The 18,632-nt window shown below is 35.8% G+C and overlaps 1 protein-coding gene across 1 annotated transcript; it reads left to right on the top strand.

The window, feature by feature from the left end:
• Positions 1-1,474: 1,474 nt before the first annotated feature.
• LOC124822845 (heme binding protein) lies at positions 1,475-17,286 on the top strand. The gene is made up of 8 exons (XM_047294917.2): positions 1,475-2,103; positions 2,183-2,250; positions 2,647-2,713; positions 2,858-3,012; positions 3,123-3,199; positions 10,484-10,552; positions 16,017-16,117; positions 16,811-17,286. The coding sequence occupies exons 1-8, from the start codon at positions 1,852-1,854 to the stop codon at positions 17,117-17,119; spliced, it is 1,098 nt and encodes a 365-aa protein (XP_047150873.1). The 5' UTR covers positions 1,475-1,851; the 3' UTR covers positions 17,120-17,286.
• The last annotated feature ends 1,346 nt before the right edge of the window (positions 17,287-18,632 follow it).

Below are 18,632 nucleotides of genomic sequence, written 5' to 3'. Positions count from 1 at the left end.
CAAAATATGTGTTAAAAATTTGTTTTATTTTATCAACTATTTTAATATTGTTTTATTTTATCAACTATTTTAACATTTTTTTATTTTATCAACTATTCTAATATTTTTTATTTTAATTATTCATTTATTATATTTTAGTATAATATTTTTTAAATATTTAACTATTATCTAATGTTCAAAAGTCGATTATACATATCATATAATTATTATGATTAACTTCCTTCATAAATCTTTACATTACAGTAAAAAAAGTCTAACAAAATAATTTTGTCTTGTTTTATGTGGCTTTCATCTTTCAATACACTGGCATTTCATCACTTTCTAAAGTTGTAGATCCAAATATACATTAATAGTGAATTATAATTAATGTAAGAACTTCATGAATGGAAGTAAATCAGGAGTAAAAAAATCTAATTTTATTATGGAAGAATCAATCATGGCGATAACAAAAGGGATAGAGTGGAAAGGAACAAGAAGAGTGACAATAATACAACATGTAGAAAGAGATGAAAATCGGTAAAAGTATGCAAAGTGAAAAGGTAAGAAAATAAGATAATGACATGATGCCACTGAGAAGAGAAATGAGAATGCAATGAATAATGAGAAATCATATACGATTTTGCAGATATATTTAAAAAAAACTTTAATACATACTTTATGCTATTGTGTCTCAAGGCACAAAATATAATGCGATACATATTAAGTTATTCCTTAGTTTGATTTTAATTTCTTTATGCAATTTCGTATGTTTTGTTTTTGTTTAATATATTTTTATTATGTAAAAGTTTTTAATCTCTCTAGCTTATCAAATATTGGTTCGAATGCACTGGTAGAAAAAGGTTAAATTGAAAGTAGATTTTAAAATTACAAGTACTAATGTTTTTTTTAATCAAATATATCAACCAGAATTAAATTAAAGTAGACCGTAGGGATTAAAATATGTTTGAATTCATACCTATAATTTAAAAGAATTACTATTGGCTCGATTTTATATACGAATTTTGGGAAGTTTGAATGAACTACATTGTCTTGTAATGATAAGTGTTTTACGCGTTATTTCTATGCAACGTGAGTAAGCATACTAAAATCAGTATTTAGATATTTCATTGGTTAAGTAGAGGTTAGTACGTCTTAACGAAATAGTACATAAGGATTGGTGGTGTTGATATGGAAGATAGTACAATTTGATAGTACGTTAATATATTACTTTTCATGTATTAACTTTTTACATGGGATAAGATGGTTGTACACACACAAAAATTATAAAAAAGACTAATGATATTTTACACGTTATTTTTTTAACATTAATTATTAATTTTTTTCTTTTATAAATATAAAAATCCACCTTTTTATAATTATTTTACTCTTATAATAATGATTCTTAATGAATGGTTAGTTTAACTTAGTTGTATGAGTAATTGAAGTAGTATACTGGAAATATATAATATTAATCAGTTGAATAGTTAAAGTAAGAGAAAATGAGAGAATGGTTTTGAGAAGATGGTCCTGAAAGAGGCGAAAGGCAGAGTGAAAGTGGCGATGAAAAGGGGGAAAACGGTGCGTCACATCAAATGAAATGAAATGTGTTAATGGTATGTGATCTAATCTAAATTTTGAATAAAGCATAGTCACACACAGCAAAAGTCAAGAGCCGCGCCAATCGCGATCTTTCCTTCCTTCTTCCCTTCACTAACCCACCGGCCGCCACACCATACCACGGAGTCAACCTTCTACAATCATAACCATTTTCATTACCACAATAACTGTCAAATCTTTCATAACAAACACGTGTCTTCATTCTTCAATCATCACTTCTAACTGCTCACACTCACGCCACCACTCCATTCCACAATGCTTCGTTACCTTTTGCTGTTGTTCTTATTGGGCCTGGGAGCCCGGGTGGAGTCACACGAGGAATCGGGCCCCTGGAGCTGCAACTCCGAGTTCGAGATCCGAGTCGAGGCCAATTTCAAACCCGGCGTTATTACACTGGATGGCCACGCCGACGATTGGAAGGACATTGATGGGTCCTACTTCCCCCTCCTCCCCGCCCTCGACCCTGACGCTGAGAATGAATTCAAAGGTGGAAAGATGAGCGTTAAGGTATCGCACTCCATCCGCTTCAGTTAACTTTCGTCATTTTTTTTTCTTTATTATTTTTCTCATTTTTTTTTTGTTGCAGAGTGTGCATGATGGCCGCGATATCTTCTTTCTATTGCAAGTCGACGGTGATTATGCGTACTCCAAAGGGTAATAATATGCCCTCACACGCATATAAAAAAAACTTCTGGCCAGTTTAGCTTGTTTGTTTTGATTCTGAACCAAACTTATTTCTGTTGATAATGTTTTGAAATTTAATGTTAAGGTCCAATATGTTTGTAAATAAGAGAGGATACATCATAATTGTGAGTTTCATTTAAACTTTACTTACATCTTATACGATTTAATCATATTATCGATTTAATCCTATTTATTAACATGATGCTCCACTGAGGTGAGTTCCTGTGTAATGGCTGTATAACAAAGTTTTAGATCCATGTTACTAATAAATTAAGTTCTTTATATGTATTATCATCTTCTTTTTTTCTGTGTATGGTAGTTTATGACGAGATTTTGTATGGTTGGTGCATTTGTTTTGCAACGCAGTGAAAGCAAGAAATGTCCATCTGTTGCTCTCATGTTTCAGATTGGAGATGGTGCCTCTTATCATAATGTAAGCTGATGGCACTGAACAATAGTTTGTTCAAATGCTTTCCAAGTTTTGCGGTCTTTGTTGCTTTCAATTATAATCCTGATCCTTTTATCAAAATATTTTTATGAAACATTATTTGATAAAGATTGTGTCGATTGTTATAAGATGGGTGGCTGTGAGGAACATTCAACCTCATGCACTAACAAGACCTGCAAAGGTCATGAAGTTGACATTATGCACTTTTCCATAGGAAGTGCTATTCCAGGACGGCTTTATGGCGGCAATCCATTGGACAATAGGGATGGAAATGGTGGCGACAGGTGATGTGTTGAAAAGTTTCTTAACTTGTACTGTATTGTTTGACAATTCATGATAGCTCTTTTTTTTTGCTGGATGTGTTCATTCAGTTTCCTATATTTTGGTGGTACAGGTTTGGTCACTTGGTTGATCTGTATGCCTGGAATCCACATTGTAGATACTTGGATGGAACTGGTCCACCAGGTTCTGGTATGTACAAGGGCAACACCATTAATAAGAATTATTTGCTTGTATGACTGAAAAAACAGCAGAATAGGATTGAAACACCCTGTGGAATTATCACAGAGGCTTCCTAGAAATTTGAAATTACTGGTCTATAGTTACTTCCATGACTTCACTCTTGTTCACTAACCACATCTTCCTTCATACTTATGCCCATTATTCTGGTGTTCATGCAATTCTTTAAGTGGAACATGGTTTATTCTTCTGTATACATTTTCTATTATCATATTACTTGTCTTTTTCCCCTTCCAGTGTTGTCTGTATTTTCTATTGTACGTTATTTAGTTTGCTTACTTATTAATATCCTTAACAGTTTACTCACTTTAGCCATATAAAAAGAAAATATTTATATCTTGTTTTGAACCATGCACGAGGTGGTTCATTATTTTATTCCTTTAGCATAGCATTGGAAATTAAGGTTCACGCTGATATTAATCTCTTCTAAATTTGCACCTTGGTTTTTCTTCTCAGCAGTTTTTGTAAAGTAGTTTATCTTTACCCTACAAATCCCAATTTAAAATTGATGTAACTTTACATTTGAAAATGATTAAGTAGTGATTTTGGCATATGTATGATGCGTCTTAGATTACTTTAAGATGACTTCATTCACATTGGAAGAAAGGGATGTGCCAAAATTAATTAAGGCATCTCTTATCCGTATATTAGAGGACAAGATGTAGATATAAGTGCTGTTAATGCTATAAGATTACATAAGACAACTTTTAAGTTCCTAAGTCAGGTGAAGGTATTAAGTTTTAAATGGCATGACACAAGATGGACAAGTGCTGTTGTTGGGCCCACAGTTCATAGCACTCAACACAATAGCACCAAGCAGTATTTCATTGAAATCATAATATGTCCTACATCAGTTACTTTATACTCAGTGGTATTTTCATAATCTTAAACATATAATATTTTCTCTTTGTATCTAAAATGATGTGTGCAGCATAACATATCCAGTCTCGTAATGGCAAACCAATTTACATTATTTTCTTGATCTGTAGAAAAAGCATCATTTCAGCTAGTATATCAAACAAAGATTTATTTTACTGGGTGAAATTAGTCACATGAACAAAAGTCTTTTAATTTGGTTAAAAGTTGAAACTTCAAAAATTATTGTTCCAATATACCTGTCTTAACCTGTCGTGATGCCTTTTTTGGAAAAAAAATGAAATGGAGTCCACAAGTTCCAAAGTCGATAATACAGTTGAATATAGTGAAAACTCCCTTGTGTTCAATATACACACAGGGTCCTCTATTTATAATAGAACAAATATAGGCTAAGCCCAAAATACAAATAAGAAATAATAACAAACAAACTAATAAAGATAAAAGATAAAGATAATATATCTAACACTCCTCCTCAAGCTGGAGCATACAAATTGTATGTACCAAGCTTGGAACAAATAAACTCAATTCGAGGACCCCTTAATGACTTGGTCAATATATCTGCGAGTTGATCGTTTGACCCAACAAACTCAATACATATTTCTTTAGTCAACAACTTTTCATGAACAATGACAATCAATCTCTATATGTTTAGTCCTCTCGTGAAACACTGGATTTGATGCAATTTGGAGATCAGCTTGATTATCACAATACATCTTCATTGTAGGGATGTCACATAAGTTAACCTCTTGAAGGAATTGTTTAACCCATATAAGTTCATATGTGAGTGATGTCATCGCCTTATACTTGGCTTCAGCTGTTGATCGAGCTACTATATTCTGTTTTTTACTTTTCCATGAAATAATGTTTCTTCCCAGAAAAACACAATATCCTGTAGTAGACCGTCTATCAATAGGCAAACCTGCCCAATTTGCATCACAATACCCAGAGACCTGAATGCTTCCTTTATCTTCATATAACAATACCTCAGAATGCGAACGAGAGCATTCCAATGGTCAACACAAGGAGCCTGCATGAACTGACTAACCACTCCAACTGCAAAGGATAGATATGACCTTGTAATAGTGAGATAAATCAGTTTCCCAACCAGCCTCTTATACTTCTCTGGATCGAAAAATAATTCACCTTCTTCTGTCCTTAATTTCTGGTTTGGGTCCATGGGGCTGTCTACCGATTTACAATCAATTATGCCTGATTCTTGTAATATATCAAGAGCATACTTCCTTTGGGAGATTACAATTCCATCTTTTGATTGTGCTACTTCAATGCCTAAGAAGTATTTGAGACTTCCATGATCCTTGGTTTGAAAATGTCTACACAAGTACTCTTTTAGTTGAGATATTCCAACAACATCATTTCTTGTAATGACAAATCAACATATACTATTAAGTAAACACATTTCCCAAGAGAAGAATGACAGTAAAACCGAATGGTCTGCTTCACTATGTTTTAGCTCAAATTTTTGAACAATGGAGCTAAACTTTCCAAACCAAACACATGGTGATTGCTTGAGGCCATATAGAGATCGATGCAATTTGCATATCCTGAGTTCTTAGACAACAGATTCGGCTTCAACCATGAAAGACACCATATCATGGTCGGCCATTTTAAGAGATGCAAGCTTGTTTGTAGTGTCATAGAGACGTTGCATATCGTTGGCATAGATGCTTTGAGCTTTCTTCCAAAAGGAGTGACAAGTTTTGAAAGCCCTTAGAGATATAAGAAGTTTGGGTTCCACTAATTGCCATAATAGGGCACACAACTGGAAATATGCTTGTTTCCACTGATCAACTATTTTAGCAGGCACATGGCTTCCATCTCGTTCAAGGTGGTCATAATGCCCTTGGCCAAGGAACCACATTTCAACTGCAGCAGACCATGATAGATAATTTTTTCCATTTAGCTCCTCGGAGGTATTGGATGGACTTTCGGAGAAGGAAAGAGTATTGTCATACGTCATCTCTGACGAAGACGAATCACACCAGCGAGGAACAAGAAAACCCTAAGGGTTTAGACGGACAAAACTGTGACGACAGCCGGTGGTGGATGGCCGGCGGTGGGCGGTGGCGGATAGCGACACCAAACAAATGATACGAGACAGAAACCAGAGCGGGATCGACCTGTTCTGATACCAAGTTGAATATAGTGAAAACTCTCTTGTATTCAATATACACATAGGGTCCTCTATTTATAATAGAACAAATATGAGCTAAGTCCAAAATACAAATAAGAAATAATAACAAACTAACTAATAAAGATAAAAGATAAAGATAATATATCTAACAAATACTTTGGAAATGGTGACCCTAATGATATCAATGGATATGAGATTGAAATATTGGTGCTAAAAGGGGAGTTTAGGCTACTTTTATTCAAAACTCTCACATCATTTAAAAGACGAGGCTAAGGGAAGTTACAAATACCCTTCTTAGTTAACCCACCATTGATGCACCTTTTCAAAACAAAAACAAAATTGTGATAGAGCCACTGAATTTAAAACCAACAATAACCTTGGTGTGGTAACTATGTCAACAAGCTTGAGGTCGGAACAATTGAATATCATGTGATCCTATTAATAGATGTCCTTGTACTCTCCCTTGCCTTTTTAATTATTTCCAATGTCTTCTATACGTGTCCAAACCACCTTACTCGATTTTCTATCTTTTTTCTTTTAATTAGTTCCATATCATTATCTTTTTGTGTACACTCATTCTGTATCATGTCCTCTTATATTATTCCTACCTTTTTCTTGTTATCCCTATAAAGCTCAAGATTGATATCATAAAGTATAGTTAGATGCATATAAGTACCATATAAGTTGTCCTTGAACTATAGTAGGTACTTTGCACTCACAAATGATGTTCAATGACTTTCTTCATTTGAATCAACCCATTTATATCCTGTGGGTGACAACCTTGTTAATTTCTTCATCATTTTGAAGTATTTGAATGAAATATTTATACCTATAATCTTGTGGTACGACATCTTTCAATTTTACTTTTGTTGAAATGTTAACTCTCACATTGAATAAGAATAAACAAGTGAAGTGTCATATGAATGAAAAAAATTGCAATTCTAATACCTTTGTTGAATATCCTACATCAATTAGATATAAAGCCAAATTATACTATACAAGAGGGTGAAAACCTCAACTTACAAATCAGTTTTTGTGAAGTTGAGTTAAACTTGAAGTCTATTTTCTAAGATGGTGTAAAAGTTAATCTTATAAAGGGTTCTATGGCCATCACACCACTTGTTATCAGACCACTCATAAATATATAGTCCTATGCTTGAGATGTCTAGTCCCCAATGTGAGAAAGTGTGTTGGAAATCTCACCTTAACTAGATATGACCTAATTATTGTATGTAAGTGGGTTCAAACCACACCTTCAAAGTTGGGGGTTAAGTTAGGACTAAATTCACATTTTTAAAACCTTAAAGTTTTTTATTGAATGTGGTGTCATGTTCACTTGTGTAGTTAACCTCATGGCAGATTGAGGGAATCTTTCAATTGTTTTATCCACTTGGATTCAAATTTAGTATTAAGTTGATGGTTGACTCATACAAATATAAAGATATTAGTGGTGGATCTATGGATAAAAATTCTTTGTATTGAAAGTCTTTCTGACAATAGATCTATATACAAATGTCAAATGTTGTGTTCAATTGATGTGAGGAAATAATGATTCAAGTGGCTATAGTGTATTGACAATAATGACTGAGCTTTATGGCCACACAACAATGCAAGTATTATAGCATATTGGCAATACCGTCTAAGGTTTAAGGACCCATTGAATTGTCAATGATAGAAAAAGGTTTATGCTCAGGAGAGACCATACCATGTGAAATAAATGCTCACTTGAAGAAGAAATATTTGGAGCACAAGTGTGAATATAATGTTTTTACATTTAAGAACGAACAAATTGAGTACATGTAAGTGAAACGAACCTACAAACCTAATGCCTTCAAGCTTTAGATTTGTGGTGTCAAATTCTCTTGTATAGTTTGCCCTTGATCCACTGATAGATATATTCCTAGTGTTTTATGCCATTAGATTCCCAAAAATTTCCAAGTCATATTCTTATTGTCTTTTGTTCAAGTTACAATGTGTATACTTTGTTAGACTCATACTTAAGTGAAAAGCTTTTGTCTTCAATTTTATTTTCAAAGCTAAGTTTAAGTTTAACAACTTTCCTTGATTAAAAAAACTGCGTAATTTGTAGAAAGGAAGGCAATTTGGAATAATCCTTTGTATGTCTCTAGCAATCACATTCAAGACTAAGTAAAACAAATAAGGACTTAAGGTTGAGCCTTTTTGTTGTCCTATCACCATCCAAAAGTCCTTCATATTTCCTCATGCAGTTTTCACTCTAGTGGTTATCATATCATAGATTTCTTTTGTAGATTTGATATAGGTCATGAAACATCTTTCTTTTCCAAAGTTATTCACTACACTTCTCTTGATACTCGATTACAAGTTTTTTCAAAGTCAATAAAACTTATATGCAAGTCTCTTTATTTCAGTATCTTTTCATCTACCTCGTAAAATATAAATGAGTTCTGTTGTAAACCTTCCTAGTATTTCTGTTGACTCCCCATAAGTGTTTTCGAAATCTCTTACTTCAGTATCTTTTCATCTACCTTCTAAAATGTAAATGACTTCATTAGTAAACCTCCCTATTATAAAAGTCTCTTCTCTTAAATCTATGCTTTACCACATTTTACATAATTTCTCAGTGACCTGTAAGTTAAATCCTCTGTAGTTAACATAATCCTGCATATTATCTTGTTCTTGAATGTGCAAACTAAAGCTCTTTCTCCCCACTTAATTGACATCATAGATCTCAAAATCTCATTGGTGGGCTGATAAGCACCCAAACACTCGAGGAGCCTACCCTACAAAGCTAACAATTAAAGGGAGAACCAAACACTCATGCTTTATCTCATCCTAAGAGTGACATTTCAGCGTTAACCAGGTTTGATACAAATTGATAAACATCCAAACAGTTGGGGAACCCACCTCAAAAACTAGTTATTAAGGGGGAGAACCAAACACTTAAATACTCCATCAACCGTGCCACACTACTTAATATGGGACTTAGACACCCCCGCAATATTAAAGTCCTATCATGGGACAAATGATACATTGTGCCCGTATGCACTTTTGAACTTCAACAAAAAATACCTTCTAGACCAACAACTTAACTATAATCCATCCTTTTCTGGGTCTTTTTTGTCAGCACTTGCTACCAAACAAAATCTATTTGTGAACTTAAACTTCCTCTCCCATGAATGATTTGATGTTCCACCTCCTTCATGAAACAAATGTTCATAATTCTAAAATCTTAAGTACAGAAATAAAAAGTAAACTGCTACCCCTTATATAGTTCTCTAAAACTAGAACCACATGAACTATAAATTGTGTTGCCTCACAGCTGTCCATTTAGATGTCTTCCTAGGAAAATCTTCTTGTGCAACGCCTTGAACTATAAATTATTTTTTTTAAGTGCTTCAGAACCTACTTGTGGTGCATAACTACCAATAGTATTGATGGTCTCGTTTGCAACCAATAGTTCTAAGGTTCAAATTTGGCTTCAATTTTTTTACATCCACCAACCTCTCTTTCCAATCCATGTCCACAACAATACCCACACTATTCTTCTCTCTAATTTTCCCGGTATACCAAATTTTAAATCCCGATGTAACTATGTAACTAACTCCTTAACATTTTCTCTAACCTATTTAGACTTTCGTCGTACATAATGTTAATCGTCTTCTGAATCATGGTGCCTACCACCTTTATAAACTTACCTGTCAATGTACCAATATTCCAAGTATAAAAAATCTCTGAACTAGCTCCTCTGTCCACATCTACATATGTTCTAGAAACTAGAGCATTCTTCCTTATTTGACACTATATATGGACATTGATGCTGTGACTCTAGATTATTTGGGTCTGTGCTCAAGTCATATATAGCTCGTTACCTCACCAACTAACATCTGAAATGAATCTCTATGAGAATTATGAATTAAATTTATGTCGGTAGATTTTGTTGACCTATTAATGTTTATGGTTTGAGAGTTACAATAAAATGTCTATTACTTCATAAGAATTGAAAAGAATGATAACGCATCTATTTTCAAAGAGTTAAAATTCTGAAAGGAAAGACACTTCCCTCCAGGCAATGAATTTTTCTTTCATTTGTGTATTATGACTTGGAATGTTGTGGGTTATATATATTTGACATTTTTTTGTTTTCAACCCGTCACTTGTTGATATTTGGTAATCTTTATAACTTTTATCATTTAAGGTATATAGACTGACCCTTTTTCTGTTGTCAGCTAATGATTCTAGTGCGCAGAATGACTGGAAGGGTGCCTGGTGGCATAGTAGTTTCACGGTTCACTCAGGTGATTGATTCATTTTAGATTAAAAAACAAGTATTATGTCCTATCAATTAATAATAGTTGGAAGCTGAATTCATACTGAATTTTTGGTTGATAGTGACAGGAATGCCAAAACAATATTTTCTGAGCAGTAGTTAAAATATGTTTCCTTATATATACATACTACTTATGAAGTAAATGGTTCGTATATATGAGATAAAACATGCTTTGTACTGTGCTTCATTTATAATTTTTGTTTTATCTTATGTCAACAGCACTTGAAAATTTTCATACATGTTAGTGGCAGTTGCTTTCAATTGGTACCGTCTATGTAGGTCAATCTCCCACTAAGTGCCAAAAGTTCAGTGATCCATTAAAGAAGAAAATCCACTTTGTTTCTTATCTTGCCATACAAAATATCACTTTTTTGGGGAGTAGACCCATATTTTCGTTCTTCGATAGTTACAAGCATCGTCACTTTAGTCTCTATTATTCAAGTTATCATCAAATCAGCCGTTCGTCGATGACATCTTGCTTGAGATCGAGAGACTAAAGTGATTTGCATTGTTTAGGTCTGTTATGTTGTTAGGGTATAAGGTGGGGGGTAAGGAGAAGGAGAAGAAAGGTAGGAGGGAAGTGAGGCCGAACGATATTGACCGTAAAGGTCGAACGGTTGAAGGCATGTAGAGGTAAGGCTGGACGGTGGACAAGGGGGAATGGTTAGATCGAACGGTGGATAGGGGGAGCTATCAGGCCGAACGGTGGACACCAAGGAGTGACCAGGCTGAACGGAGGTAAGGCCGGACGGTGGACGAGGGGGAATGGTTAGATCGAACGGTGGATAGGGGGAGTTACCAGGCCGAACGGTGGATAGGGGGAGCTACCAAGCTGAACGGTGGGAGGCAAGGAGTGACCAGGCCGAACGATGGGTAGCAGGGAGTGATCAGGCTGAACGGAGGTAAGGCCGGACGGTGGACAAGGGGGAATGGTTAGATCGAACGGTGGATAGGGGGAGCTACCAAGCCGAACGGTGGGAGGCAGGGAGTGACCAGGCCGAACGGTGGGCAGCAGGGAGTGACCAGGCTGAACGGTGGGAGGCAGGAGGGCCGAACGGTTGGGTCGAGAGCAACACCGAACGGTAGAAAGGAAGGAGCAGGATGGCCGAACAGTTGGGAGCAGAGGGGAAGCATCCTAACTGACACCGCAGTCAGGATGGGCAGGAAATTAATTAGAGTATAAGGTCGTATCCCAGGATATTATTACGTATAAGTTAAATATAGTAAATAAGGATAAAGATATTCGTATCAAATAATTATAATAAGTAGGATTATTTGTATTAGATAATTATAATACATAGGAGTAAATTCTATTATTCATTACCTTTTCGAGAGGGAATTAATTAGTATTAATAAAGGGGAAGCCTAGGGTTTAATAGAGGTTTTTTGGATAATTGAGGTTTGTAGAGGAGGTTATGCTCCAGGATAATTGACGGAGGTTATGCTCCCAATTATTGGTTGACTGAAGGAGTTTATGCTCCCAGTTATTATTTACTTGTGTTTACCCAGATATTACCATCAATAAAAGAGATTCATCCATACTTTGTCATTTGTTTATTATTCTATTACGTGCGTGAGAGTGTGAAAGGTTTTATTTGGCTAGTTTACGTACTCAGGTACGCAACAATTGGTCCAACCTGCCGGATCAGACAAGGGAGAATACAAGGCCAATCGGAGCGACAAAAAAAGAGGGAGAGGACGTCATGGAGGGAAGGATGAGCGCCGTCGAAATCAAACTGGAACACGTGGGGTTAAGTCAGGAAAGCATGCAAGTGTCCATAGGCGTGGTGGAAACCAAGATGGATGCACTCTGCAAGAACTTTCAAGAACTAATGAGAGTAATCACCACACGAACCCCATACCTCGAGGGGAAACAGGAAGGAAGTCAAGGGTCCGTCAATGGAAGAATCAACACGGAGGAGGGCGAGAAAGATGAACGACCAAACGACGATAGACCGTTCGGTAGGGAAGGAGATGGATCGAACAGTGACAGGGGTACTGTGCCGCATGGACGCCAGGAAGAACCTCTGAACTGGAGAAGAAGGGTCGAGTTACCAGTCTTCGAAGGGAGTGATCCATTGAATTGGATCAATAGAGCGGACAAGTTCTTTGAATTACAAGGGGTGTCTGAGGAAGAAAAGTTGCGGTTGGCGTACATCAGCATGGAGGGTAGAGCAGGGTTTTGGTTCAGGTTTTGGAGGGAACAAACAAACGATCGAACGTGGACGGGACTAAAGGAGGCGATAGTGGTACGGTTCGGAGGCATCAGCCAGGGACCAGTTTTTGAGAGGCTGGCTGCCATTAAGCAGACGGCCACAATAGAGGAATACATCCATGAATTTGAGATCCTAGTAGGGCAGACAAAAGGATTGGCCAAAGCACAACTTATGGGATATTTCATGGCCGGACTACAGGATGGAATTCGAAAGCAAGTGCGATTGCTTGATCCGCGAGAGATGATGATAGCTATGAGGATGGCGAGGGACGTGGAGGAGATCCAAGGGGTTGTGAAGGCTGGGAACGGAAGTATGATCAAGAATCAATCTGGGGAAAAACCGAACGGTGCGGATACGCGACTGGAGCTCAGCCGCCCTAACCAAAGCCGAACGGTAACTGCCGTGGAGAGCCGAGCGACCATCCCGGAGAATGTGGGGACCGGACGAAACGAAAGAAACGTGAGGGATCTGCCCTAGGAGGAATATGAAAAACGGAGGAAAGAAGGAAGGTGCTTTAGATGTGGCGAGCGGTTCGGACCTGCTCATCGTTGTCTGGACAGGAGCTTGAGAGTCACGATATTGGCGGAAGATGAGGAGGGATGGCCACCACCCGAGCCTTCAGACTTGAATTGATGAGGAGCCCTGAGATCAAGCTCCCTGTTTCCAACCTTGAGGACAAGGTTGTTTTGCAGCGGGGTGTAATGTTAGGGTATAAGGTGGGGTGTAAGGAGAAGGAGAAGAAAGTTAGGAGGGAAGTGAGGCCGAACGATATTGACCGTAAAGGTCGAACGGTGGATAGGGGGAGCTACCAGGCCGAACAATGGGAGGCAGGGAGTGACCAGGCTGAACGGAGGTAAGGCCGGACGGTGGACAAGGGGGAATGGTTAGATCGAACGGTGGATAGGGGGAGCTACCAGGCCGAACGGTGGGAGGCAGGGAGTGACCAGGTCGAACGGTGGGCAGCAGGGAGTGACCAGGCTGAACGGTGGGAGGCAGGAGGGTCGAACGGTTGGGTCGGGAGCAACACCGAACGGTAGAAAGGAAGGAGTAGGATGGCCGAACAGTTGGGAGCAGAGGGGAAGCATCCTAACTGACACCGCAGTCAGGATGGGCGGGAAATTAATTAGAGTATAAGGTCGTATCCCAGGATATTATTACATATAAGTTAAATATAGTAAATAAGGATAAAGATATTCGTATCAAATAATTATAATAAGTAGGATTATTTGTATTAGATAATTATAATACATAGGAGTAAATTCTATTATTCATTACCTTTTCGGGAGGGAATTAATTAGTATTAATAAAGGGGAAGCCTAGGGTTTAATAGAGGTTTTTTGGATAATTGAGGTTTGTAGAGGAGATTATGCTCCAGGATAATTGACGGAGGTTATGCTCCAGGATAATTGACGGAGGTTATGCTCCCAATTATTGGTTGACTGAAGGAGGTTATGCTCCCAGTTATTATTTACTTGTGTTTACCCAGATATTACCATCAATAAAAGAGATTCATCCATCCTTTGTCATTCGTTTATTATTCTGTTACCTGCGTGAGAGTGTGAAAGGTTGTATTTGGCTAGTTTACGTACTCAGGTACGCAACATATGTTGATGTTAAAATATAAGGAATATTAAAGTGATAATTTTTTGCATTATTGAGGGGATTATTTTGATGATAAATGTCGAGTACAAAAAATACGGCACCTGTGTTCTCGTAGGACAGAAGTAGGGATTTATTCTATCTTTTATGTTAAAACATATTTTGTATTCTATATTTCTAGTGTATGAAACGCAGTAATGGACATAATTAGGTGCTGGTTCAACGGTAAGAATAGTAATTGATTATCTGGTTTAACCATGTGTGTGTACTAAAATACTTCCTCTATATCAAAACAACAGTGTTTTTAGCTTTTGAAGTTATTTTTTCCAGTAATACCTACTCCTATAAGTAAAAGTAATTAATATATTATTATTTATATTGAAAGAGAGATGACAGTAAGAAGTAAAGATATTTTTTTACTAAATTTTTATTATTTCTCCATCTCATGTAATTAATGTTTGTTTTTACCCAGATGAAAAACAACAATAGATACACTACTGCTTTATGAAATGATTTTATTAGTAATTAGTTGTTTCTTAGTCAGGGTACCTTAAAATACTATAAATTTAAAACTGAGGTAGTATACAACAAGAACATAATAACTAACATAGTTTTGGTGTAATTCTTGTTAATGTTATGTAATAGGATCAATAGATTCACACATTATTCTTTACTCATGGATAACACTAAAATTTATTGACCTCAGTTATTTTTCTTGGTGGTTCTGTTAGGTTCCTGGGTTGGAAACCTAACTATCAACGCTAATCGGAATAAAAAAACAAAGAAAGAATGGATTTCTGTATTGAAATTGAGAACAAAGTAAACTGATAGCGTTAATGGAGGCCCAATCCCCCCCTTAACCCTATTGGAGGCCTAATCCTCCTCTTCTGGCCAATTTCCAGATTTACAAAATAATATTTAAAAAACTCCCATAACACTGAAACAGAACTCTATTTATACAAGACCCCATCCCGCATTTTCTAATTGCTCTCACCTCCATCCCGCCTTTCCTAACTACTCTCTCATTTCCCCTTCCTTCTCTCCTCATATAAGTAAAAGTAATTAATATATTATTATTTATATTGAAAGAGAGATGACAGTAAGAAGTAAAGATATTTTTTTACTAAATTTTTATTATTTCTCCATCTCATGTAATTAATGTTTGTTTTTACCCAGATGGAAAACAACAATAGATATACTACTGCTTTATGAAATGATTTTATTAGTAATTAGTTGTTTCTTAGTCAGGGTACCTTAAAATACTATAAATTTAAAACTGAGGTAGTATAACAACAGGAACATAATAACTAACATAGTTTTGGTGTAATTCTTGTTAATATTATGTAATAGGATCAATAGATTCACACATTATTCTTTACTCATGGATAACACAAATTTATTGACCTCAGTTATTTTTCTTGGTGGTTCAGACCAGTTCAATCACTGCCTCTGATTTGTTGATTCGAGCTGTTTTTTGTTTTATTTTATTAGAGTACCTTAACTACATTGTCTTAAATCTGATCTCTCTGCTTTATTTTTACCCTATCATTTAGTTTCTTAGCATCTTTTTTTTCCTTCTATTTTATGTATTGGTACTCACATGCTTGTCTATAACAGGTTTCGTAGAGGATGAGAGTCCATATGCAGATAATGGAAAAAAGGGCAAATACTTTTTTGAATTTTCCAGGCCTTTGAGGACCATGGATCATCTTCAACAGGTTAGAACCTAGAAAGTAATACGACATTCAGAAGTTTTATTTGCTAAGAGCTTGCAATGATTAATTGATTTTTTTCCCATCAGCTCAATTATTTATTCTCAAGTTCTCTTTCAATTAATCTTTGGAGCCTTTTGAAAATCTAATAATGGTTTGTGGATGAAAAACATAAGAACTTATTATTTATCAATTTTGATCAATGCTGGCACGGTGTATCCCAGGTCAAGCGATACAATACTTTTTCAATAGATTTCTATGCTGTTTTCTTGTAGAAACAACTTTGGCTTTGGATGAGACTGCTATACTGTATTGTTTGTTTTACCTTCTTCACAATTCAAACTTGGATTCTGAATACATGTTTATTGGCTATGGCCAAAAACTAAAACATATAGGATTTAGATCACTGCCTCTTTTTTTTTTGGTTTTGTTTGGGGTGGGAGCATTGATGAAAAAGATGTTTTCAAATATATATGTGCTTGAAGGAATTTTCCTGAATCATGTGGTTTTTGTTTTGACAAATTTTGTTTTTTTCTTTTAGTTTCTTACTAGCTAAGAACCCATTTTATAGCTTAATTAGAGAGAACTGGAAACCCAATGTATTTGTTTTAATAGTTCTGTACGGAGTAATATCTGTATTCCAAAGCTTCATTTATAAAATAACTAGCAAGTAAAATGATGCAAAATAATACCTTGCAGGACGTGCAATTTAACATCGGTGGATCCAGTAAGATGTCTGTTGCATTCTGGTATCCAGTAGATGGTCAGCCATGGCATGGTTCTGGACACTACTCTGTTAATTGTGATTGGGTTCCCATTGACATATCTGTTGGCGGTTCTTTGAGTGGCAACTCAGTAGATGCAGCATCAAGTAGCTCGTGGAATGTGGCTAGTGCCTTTTCCGTTATACTATCAGTAGCAGCACTTTGTGTGTCTGTGTTTGTGAGCTATCGGGTGTTCAATCCCAAGAGTGTTCCCTTTACACCGTTAGAGAACAATAACCTTTAAATATTGAACCAACAGCTTAAGTTTGAGATTGTACTATTCATTACGTTTGTACTAGATAGGTTTGTACTGTGTAGTGCTTTCTCTTTGCTCTATTTTTTTATTGTAACTGAAGCATTACTTTAGTTATTTTAAGCAGTGTCCAGAAAAGTATTAATTCATTATCTGCATTATGGAGTTCCATCCTCTTCGGCTTAGTTGCAATTGCAGTACTATTTGCTTTTCAGCATCATTCAGTACGAAATCGAACTTGAACTGGAATCCGGCCAAAGGAAGAGGATGATTTTGGGTATATAAATAAAAACAAATGGAAAAAAAATGGAAGCATGGCTCCTTTCTTTTTGGTACATGGTTGCATAACTGTGAGACTGGCTCTGGTTGAAAGTGATTGTTAGGTAAAATTCTTATTTAGGTAACAACTTCCCAATTTGAATTTTAACATTTCAAACAAAGTTTACCTGAAGTTGTGGTCTATTTTCACTTCAATTAGTCTCAATTGAGTGATACATTGTTCAATACAAAAGGCATACAAAAGAGCAGTTAACTTGATATGATAATATGAGGCATAGTGATATAATAGAACTTAACCGTTTGCTTATTACTGTATTAAGATTACAATTGAATAAAGGAAATTAGAAAATGTTCATTTATCAAAAGAAACTGCCAGACGCAATAGCGACATAAATATAATGTATAGTCGTGTTGGTTTCTGTATCAACGGTTTGGATCTTTTATTTTTCTATTTTGTAAATTTAATATTTTAGTAGCGATGCTTACATTATTATTTGGTGAATTGTAATGGTTCCTGTGTTTTAAAAAAATAGTAACTGTGATCGAGTAATTAGATATAGTCTTAAAATGAGAGAAGCACGTCGATGGCATCCACAAGTTATATACTCTTTCAAAAATTATGAAGAAAACATAAAAAGCGAAGAATTTCCGCCTCCCTATCAGGTTTTGAATGTCAGTAATAAAGACAAAACTTGCGCATACTACAGGATATTGCATATAAATCGATTTTTGTTAATAAACAGTCTTTCAACAAACCAATCCCACTAGAGTTCACTTTCATAAATTAAAATCAATTCAAGAATCGAAAAATACTTACAATATCACCGAACAGGAAGATGAACTACAGACTTCAACCGTCTCAAATTTAAGTCCCTCTTGAAGGAGATCTTTACTAACAGTACTAATAATTTGGCATAGTGCTGATAAAATCGAAGACCCAGTTCATCATAATAGATTAATAGATATCAGTATGGCATCCAAATGTTAGTGGTCCTAGACAAATTGAAAAAGAAAATTAGAGTGAAATTTTTTATTTGTGCCATGTTTCGAATGAAAAAATTATTTCCAATTTTTAGTTCTTGGTTTAATACATCATTTGGTCCCTACTTTTGGGGGTTTTGTTCAAAATGATCCCACCTTTTGAAAAAGTTCAGTAAGGTCCCATATTTTGGTTTAAAATGTTCAATTCGGTCCTTTTCGTGGACGGCGTTAGAAACTTAACGGT

This window comes from Vigna umbellata, chromosome 8 (genome assembly GCF_029865625.1).
Source record: "Vigna umbellata cultivar VRB3 chromosome 8, Vumbellata_1.0, whole genome shotgun sequence".
NCBI lineage: Eukaryota > Viridiplantae > Streptophyta > Magnoliopsida > Fabales > Fabaceae > Vigna > Vigna umbellata.
Note: the sequence above shows the minus strand (reverse complement) of the source record. Positions and strands in the feature narration are given on the sequence as shown.

Coding starts and splice junctions, on each gene's coding strand:
- LOC124822845 (XM_047294917.2), top strand. CDS start 1,852: ATGCTTCGTTACCTTTTGCTGTTGTTCTTATTGGGCCTGGGAGCCCGG. Junction 2,714..2,857: donor ATGGTGCCTCTTATCATAAT/GTAAGCTGATGG, acceptor GATTGTTATAAG/ATGGGTGGCTGTGAGGAACA. Junction 3,013..3,122: donor GATGGAAATGGTGGCGACAG/GTGATGTGTTGA, acceptor TTGGTGGTACAG/GTTTGGTCACTTGGTTGATC.